This window comes from Arachis duranensis, chromosome 3 (assembly GCF_000817695.3).
Source record: "Arachis duranensis cultivar V14167 chromosome 3, aradu.V14167.gnm2.J7QH, whole genome shotgun sequence".
NCBI classification, from domain to species: Eukaryota; Viridiplantae; Streptophyta; class Magnoliopsida; order Fabales; family Fabaceae; genus Arachis; species Arachis duranensis.
In genome coordinates, this window is record NC_029774.3 from 19,319,475 (window position 1) to 19,327,477 (window position 8,003).

The following is an 8,003-nucleotide window of genomic DNA, read 5'->3' on the forward strand; positions in this document are numbered from 1 at the left end:
GCTCAAAGGGAGTAACATTACCAAGAACAGAAGAAGGGAGTCGATTGATAACATAAACAATAGTAAGAACAGCTTCACCCCAAGTACGCTCAGGACACGAAGAAGAAAGAAGCATTGCACGAACAGAGTCAAGAATGTGACGGTGTTTGCGTTCAGCTCATCCATTTTGTTTAGACGTACCAAGGCAAGAGAACTCAGACAAGGTACCCTATTCTGCAAGAAAGGTTAAGAGTTTGGAATCACGATATTCCATAGCATTATCACGGCGAAAAACCTTAATGACCTTGAAAAACTGAGTTTTAATCATAATGGCAAAGTTAATATAAATCTGAGGTAACTCATGGCGATTGGTCATCAAATAAACCCAAGTAAAGCGTGAATAATCATCAATGAAAACAACAAAGTATCGAGCTCCTCCCATAGAAGCGGTGGGAGCAGGACCCCAAACATCAGAGTGAATCAGATCAAAAGTAGAGCTTGCAAGAGAGGAATTATTGTGAAAAGATAAAGCAGTTTGTTTGGCAGTTTGAGAAGAAATGCAATCAAAAGATTCATTAGGAACCTGACCCAAAACACCTTGAGACACAAGAGGACGCAATTTTCCTAAGGAGCTGTGGGCAAGACGTTGATGCCATAAGTGAAGGGTAGATGGAGAAAAAGCAGCACATAGATTTGGTACAGGAGGAATATGAAGATTCTCGACTTCAAACAACATTCCAACCTTATGTCCAGTCCCGATGACTTGTCCCGTCCGACGGAAATAAGATTAAAGTTTAAATTGGGAATAAAATAAGTATCAGGAAGTTTAAGAGTCGACTGGAAGATAGAACCCTTGTGTGTTGCGTGCAAGAGGAAACTATTAGCAGTATTGACAGAAGGTCCATTTGTAGTGGTAGACAGAGACGATAAGAGATTACGTAATGGAGACATGTGATTAAAGCATCCCGAGTCCAAATACCATTTAACAAACCGCTTCCAATCAAGCCTGGCATGAGAGCAAGCTGCAAGCACGTGACGACAAGGAATATGAAGAGCCTGAAAATACCCACAATCACACTTGCCCTCATCACACAGTGGATCCCGAAACTGCCGCTAACTCTTCAACCGTGAAGTTTGACCTAGACCGATCAAACTGGTATACATTCATAGTGTTCACATGCTTCGAGTTGAATTCTATAGCCAGTGCCTCGGAACCCTTCCTTGCAAAAAGTTCACCCAAACAAAAATAACTTGACTTAACAAGAGCCGTGATTGGCAAATTGCGGAAACCTTTCATAACAGCATTAATGCACTCGAAGATATTGGTCGTTATGTGACCAAATCGACGTCCCTCATCAGCATGTAGTGCCCACTGTGACCGTGGCATTTCTTCAAGCCAGTTTGTAATAGCTATGTTTTCGCCCCTCAAACGACCATAGTAATGAGTGAACTCACGATGCGACTTTGAGTACACTGCATTAATAAGAACCTTTTTCAAGTCTTTGTTCTTAAAGTGGGTCATGAAGTTGGCTGCAATGTGTCTTGTACAAAACGCTTGGAAGGCATGAGGTGGTTTCCATAAACTCCCTTCGACATTCAGTGCTCCATCAATGGACTTGTTCCTGTCTGAAATCACTAACAGCCCTGGTTGTGGTGTAATATGCTCCCATAAGTACGAAAGAAAGAACGACCACGCCTCCTTTGTCTCGCCCTCAACAACTGTGAATGCAATGGGCAGAATGTTTGCATTGCCGTTTTGCGCTATGGCCATCAGCAAAGTTCCACCGTATTTACCATATAGGTGGGTGCCATCAATAGAGATAAGTGGCTTGCAATGCTTGAAGGCCTCAACACACAGTGGAAACATCCAAAAGACTCGATGAAACATCACAGTGTCGGTGGAGACAGGCCACGACTGTGTCACTAGTTGCACCTAAGTACCTAAATAGACATACATGAGTCGGCTTTTTGCACATGACTGAATTATTTAATAGTGAATAAATAAAGCGGAAATAAAAATTACCTGGCAAGTACATCTGCATAGCGAATAACCAACAAGGAAGCTCGTTGTATGACTCTTCCCAATCGCCATATATTCTAGCGATGACTCTCTGTTTTGCAAGCCAAACCTTTCTGTGCGACGCCTTGACCATCGTGAAAATGTGTTGTGCAATCACTTTCGAATCCAACCTACGATGATCTTGCCCCATCAAAGTTTGCATGCAAGTATGAGGATCGGTGTATCTCCCAACCTCCCACCTTTCTTCTTTCGGCGATATGATATAAGTATGCTCCAATTACAACCGGGTCCGAACTGGATACATCTTGCATTGTACCTTCAATGGTCATTCTCTACTATTTTGTACTCCACAGCCCTCCTGATTCTGTACTGCTTAACTGGCAACATGACTTCTTCCTTGTTCCCAAATTGTTGTCCAACCTCAAACTCGTTGCTTGGGTCTTCTTCAGGGCCTCCTTGGGTAAACAACCAATCCGAAGTCATTGCATCGAGATTCAACCTAGTGAAATGATCTGGTCGGTCATATGGTTGAGAAATGGCAGGCTGTGTGAGAGCAATCTGTGTGTCACTGTAGTAGTTCATCTCCTCTTCTTCGTCACCATCATCAGGGATTTCGGGTGGTTCTTCATCAGCATTGTCTCCATCATCGGGGGTTGACTTCATACTGCTCCATCATCGGATCTCTGATAGCAGAACTGTCATGACTTTCAACACCGTCATCCATTAAGTCAACGTTACGAACTTCAACATTAGACCCCTCCTGACTACCTTCAAGTGGCATATTCAGATCTACCATCGTCCTTCTGATAGTTCGTCTAACAATGCCACCTGTCGGACTATCATCGACAGTATCTGCAGATGATCCTCGGCCACCAAAGTCAACAAGAAACACGTATAATTCCAATAGATGAATATTGGTCCATCGGTTGTGCCACGACCTTATAAGTCCTATCGGTACCTAATTCAAAACAATAGAAAATATCGCTCAAAACGATGGTCTGATAAACATACTAGTAACAGAGACAAAGACAACACAACTATAACATACCTTTTATAAAACAAATTGCCATCTAACTTGTCGGATATCTGTAGTAAATTTTTTTCACCCTTTTAGATTCCTACTGTCCGAGGGCATAGAATATCAAATTCTTCAAGGCTGTTAAACTGTTGACTTCCGGTGTCATATACGTAATTATCGGTAGGCCTGATCTAAAAACAATTAACCTTATTCATCATACACTATTTCACCATCGTAATGAATGGATAGCAATGAATTTTCTGACATGGTAGCGATAACGTGTTAGTAAGGAAGAAAGTAATTAGAGAAGTTGTGGCTGCTTGATCTCTAATAGACCTGCTTTTATCTTTGAATTCATCATAAAATTTGTTGGGAGAGCGGCAAACTCTATATAAATTATAGAGTTTGCTGGGGCGGCAAACTTACTGTTAATCTAAAAAAAATCGTATTTATGAAAATAAAGCTGGAAAATCGTTTCAAGCAACACAAAAAACGACATCACACATGATTCTTGTGCTCTCTCTTATGCTTATCAATAATAATTGAATTCAAACCCTACTTTGTCTCCAACCAGTTTTGAATTTTGATTTAGGGTTTTCAGTTTTCACTGCACCCAACGCCGCTATTCACCACCACCTACTAATCACATTTAATTTATTTATTAACTATTATTGGTAATTAGCAATTTAGCATATAGCATAGCAAAATCGGAGGAAGATGCTTTTGTTTTCGTTGCGTTGCGTAGCTTAGCAGCGCAGAGAAGAAGAGAAGGAGAAGGAATTTAGAGCCTGCTTTTCTCTCTCTCTCCATACAGAGTCATCGGTCAATTCGCTCTCTCTTCCTCTCATAATTTAGTCTTCTTCTATTATTCTCTGTAAGCAATTCATATTCTATGCTCATTATTTTTCCATTTTATTGATTTTATATGCTTTCTGTTGGTTGCTGATGGACCTTTTTTCTTCAATTAGTCTATGGGTTTTCTAGAATCTCAGGATTCGCTGTGGATTTAGAATTAAGCAATAAATTTGTTATTTTATTTTATTTAAGAAAAAAGGTGCTCTGTCATGTGTTGGATTCAAAGATGTAATTTTTAGTCATCATATTGGTGTATTTGTGTTTGAATTAATGGACAAGGTTAGAGTTCTTGTTTAATTCCTGTGGAAGTTTTATTTCTGGGCGCTGTGTGTTCAAATCTTCACATATCGGGTCCCAAATTTCCCATATTAAAAATTTGTTTCTCATGACGATTAATCAAAGTTTTAAGGTAGCTATATAATTTCCTGGGTAGGGTACGTAAAGATTTGTTATAAATCACAAAATAGGAAGATTTAATATCCGAATTGGGAAAATCAATATTGAAAACTTAAGGCAGTCTTTTGAAAAGAAGGAAGGAATAATTTTGAAGCACTAAATTGAAAGTCACAAGCTCTGTGACAGAGTATGTCTTCTGGTTTCTTTAAGTTGTATCTTGTATTGGGAATCGCTATTATATGTCTCTCAAAGCAATCTTCCAAAAAATTTTCTTGGGTGTTTGTTAGTGCTGTTCTTGTGGTTTTTGCTATAATCTGTGTGTGAATATTGTATCAGTAGTGATCCTCGATTCTCTTTCATTTACCAGGCCTGCATCTCATATGCATATTTGTCTCCAGATTCTCCTAGTTGGAAAAGAATTTCGTTCACTCTGGCCGCTCCAATAAAGTATAAGTATTCTCGCACCTCGAGAAGGGTGTGGGGTGATGACAAGAAAGTAATTTTGCTTTGTGTCCTACGAAGATCAAGGTCATCGGACATTTGGAGATTGTGCCGTGTTTCAGTGGGCCTCACTCTTGATTATGGCTAAGGTTGCCTTTCAGGGTGTCCCCAGAAGCTCTTTCTAGTTTTCTATTGTTTTCGGCAAAATTTAGCATCTTTGATTAAAGCTTCTGGAGAAATTGATGAGCAATTAAGCAGCACAAATTGTTGTTGATCTTGTTTTTCTGCCTTCAAGGAAGTTATATTTGTATATGTAGAGCTCTCAGCATCATTGCAGCAATGTTTAGTTTTTCTTGTTTCCATGCTCATGTTTCGGTAAACAAGCCAAAGGTAAGCAGAAGATGTATTTCTCTATAGGATAAGTGCAAATTGCTTGGTATTAATAAACTTATTTTGGCATTGTGTTTCTCTCTTTCAATCAGAAAACAGTTCCACCTTATACTGAAGAAATGATGATGGCATTGAAAGGTGGTCCCCGAAGTAAAGTCTCTAAAGGTTCATCTGTTCCTAGAAAATCAAATCCAAAAGCAGAACAAGAGCATATGCAATTGAGTGACAATGAAACATCTAGCAACTGGGATCCAGTTGAGCGCACTTGTAAGTCTGAGGATCTGAATAGCGAGTTTTCCTTTGAAATCGACGGAGATGTTCTGCAAACCATGGGTCTTAAGAAAAGCCACTCTCTTGAAACTGGACTATACCTCACTAATACCTTAACTGAATCTGACACACATGTTGGTTTTCCTTGGATTGACTCCACTAGAAGCCAGAATGAGTCTCCAAGATCGATTTGCAGAAAGGAGCATGATCCCAGCGATCAGTGTAACAAGAATCCCGAGTCGGAGTATCAGTTCAGTTCAGGTCTTGTCTCACCTTCAGATAGAGATGCTTGTGATCATTCTGATACACCATTATCTAGTGAATTAGCTGGTGACTATACCGATCGTTCCGGTCCTGGCACCCCATATTTGAAGAAGTCACGCTCTCTGCCCAATGTCAGAGCTTCTAAGGATTATTCTGGAGAAGACACTTTCAAACATCATTCTTCAAAATCAAGATCTTCCAATGATCTTCATGCTTTAGATATGGGGCAAAAAGAATGTAGAGATGAAGAAAGAGAGAATGAATTCAGAAGAGATAATGAGATTCATATGGAGAGTTACCTTGATGATGGTTTGGATTCTTCTCCGCTTTCTGATTCAGCAAAAGACTGGGTAATGCCAGTTATGGATGATGCAAGTGAAATCAAACCCCTTCAACGAGCTTCCTCAGATGATTGCTTCCTTTCTGAATTTACTAACGCAGATTTTAAGATTAAACGAATTGAGGATTGGGTAATTGGTCTGGAGGATTGTGAACCACCTCTAGATGAAACAAATGAGGTTCCTAAACCTGTTGATTCCTTAGTTGAATCCAACATCACGATTGGGGTGACTGCAGCTGGCACAGATCAAAGGGCCACTCCAGGCATGGAAGCTGCTAAAAGATATATATCTACCCTTGGTGCTAATGCCTCTGCTGCCCAGCTGGTTAATCATGGATTAGTTGTGATCCCATTTCTGAGTGCATTTGTGAGTTTGAAGGTGCTCAATTTGTCTGGAAACGCTATTGGTTAGTAATATAATGAAATCATTCATTACCATTTTGAGTTTTGATGCTCTTCCTTCTTGTGATATTTTGGAATTAGTTAGCTTACTTTCTTCCTTCTGCATTCTTCTTTCCAGTGAGGATAACTGCAGGTGCTCTTCCCCGGGGCCTTCATGTTTTGAACTTGTCAAGAAACAATATCTCTACTATAGAGGGATTACGCGAACTTACAAGACTTCGTGTCCTAGACCTTAGCTACAACCGTATATTAAGAATTGGACATGGTAAGGCATATTCGGAATTTTTATTCAGACTTTTTTTCTATGAATAATTTCTATACGTATGTTTCTATTGATTTTCATTCATATCTTGATTTTTTGTACTCTCAATTTTACCTCAATATTTTGGTCATAATATTTTCCTCTTCTGCAAAGGCCTTGCATCCTGTTCATCTCTGAAGGAGCTGTATCTTGCCGGGAACAAGATCAGCGAAGTAGAGGGTCTACACCGTCTCTTGAAGTTAACCATCCTTGATCTCCGTTTCAACAAAATTTCTACAGCCAAGTGTCTAGGCCAACTTGCAGCCAACTATAATTCACTACAAGCTATCAGCTTGGAAGGCAACCCGAGCCAGAAAAATGTTGGGGACGAACAACTGAAAAAGTATCTGCAAGGCCTTCTTCCCCATCTTGTCTACTACAATAGACAGCCTTTAAAAGCAAGCTCTTTGAAGGATGGCACAGATCGTTCAGTTCGGCTAGGCATTAGTTCCCATCAGTCTGAACGCAGCCTTAGAACGGATCGCAAGACATCAAGGAAGGGCAGCCATGGTACTGTAGCCTCTCGGAAGCCATCAGCCTCTTCCTCACACCCTCGCAGAAGCCAAGGGGTGGAGACACCAAAACTGTCCAAAAGCAGGCAAGCCTACCCGCCACCAATCAAAACCAAAGCATCAGCCCAAAGTCGCAACCATTTTGATGTTCCCAGCACCAGCACAGTACCAAACTTGGGAGGCCTTCCATGAGCCTGATTCACGGTGTGGACACTCTTGCGGTAGGTCTGAGAGGCTGTTCCATTGGAAAATTTGATTCCCTCACTGCATTTCAGTTAGTACCATTTTTTATTTGGTTTGTGGTTTTAATCCCTAATAAGCAACAAACAGAGATTGTGCTTCTATTTTATTTATCCGTGTGTGTTCAGTACGCTGTTCCAAACATCATTGGTAATTCATCCGGAGAGCAGTTTGGTGCAAGTTCATTGCTGTGTTTTCTCCTATTCCTAGCAAATGTTACATTCATAATTTTAGTACTTTGTTAAATGCCAATATAGATATTAAATTATTTAGTTACATGTCATCTTTTGCGGATTTATAATTGCTTTCTTTCTTTTTCTCCTTTTTTCCCACTGTGCAAAATTAGAACTGTTTCAATAAGACCAGTCGTCGTTATTTGGCATATTTAATTTCTCTGTTGGAAGGAAACTTCAAAATTCTTAAACAAAGTCTATCTTGATCATAATTAAAATATGGCCAATTTTAGGACAAGTTACTTATCTAAAATGTTTGGAGATCAAAATTATTAGAATACAACTTTTGTAAACTGTAAATGCATTTGCAATATTTATATTACTATAGAAACTGTGGGTATG

General features: G+C 39.8%; 2 protein-coding genes across 3 annotated transcripts; one reads left to right on the plus strand and one right to left on the minus strand.

The window, feature by feature from the left end:
* Nucleotides 1–1,066: 1,066 nt before the first annotated feature.
* Nucleotides 1,067–2,189, minus strand: LOC107477849 (uncharacterized). Its single transcript, XM_016097928.1, has 2 exons — nucleotides 2,003–2,189; nucleotides 1,067–1,902 (listed from the first exon to the last, which is right to left on the minus strand). Exons 1-2 carry the CDS (start codon nucleotides 2,187–2,189, stop codon nucleotides 1,067–1,069), a joined length of 1,023 nt encoding a protein of 340 aa, XP_015953414.1.
* Nucleotides 2,190–3,498: 1,309 nt separating this feature from the next.
* Nucleotides 3,499–7,704, plus strand: LOC107477831 (uncharacterized). 2 transcript variants are annotated; one of them, XM_016097900.3, is made up of 5 exons: nucleotides 3,499–3,891; nucleotides 4,636–5,099; nucleotides 5,192–6,380; nucleotides 6,494–6,640; nucleotides 6,791–7,704. In XM_016097900.3, exons 2-5 carry the CDS (start codon nucleotides 5,049–5,051, stop codon nucleotides 7,378–7,380), a joined length of 1,977 nt encoding a protein of 658 aa, XP_015953386.1. In that variant the 5' UTR covers nucleotides 3,499–3,891; nucleotides 4,636–5,048; the 3' UTR covers nucleotides 7,381–7,704. The 2 variants fall into 2 exon arrangements, with proteins under 2 accessions (XP_015953386.1, XP_015953387.1); XM_016097901.3 differs by having other exon boundaries at nucleotides 4,667–5,099.
* Nucleotides 7,705–8,003: the final 299 nt, after the last annotated feature.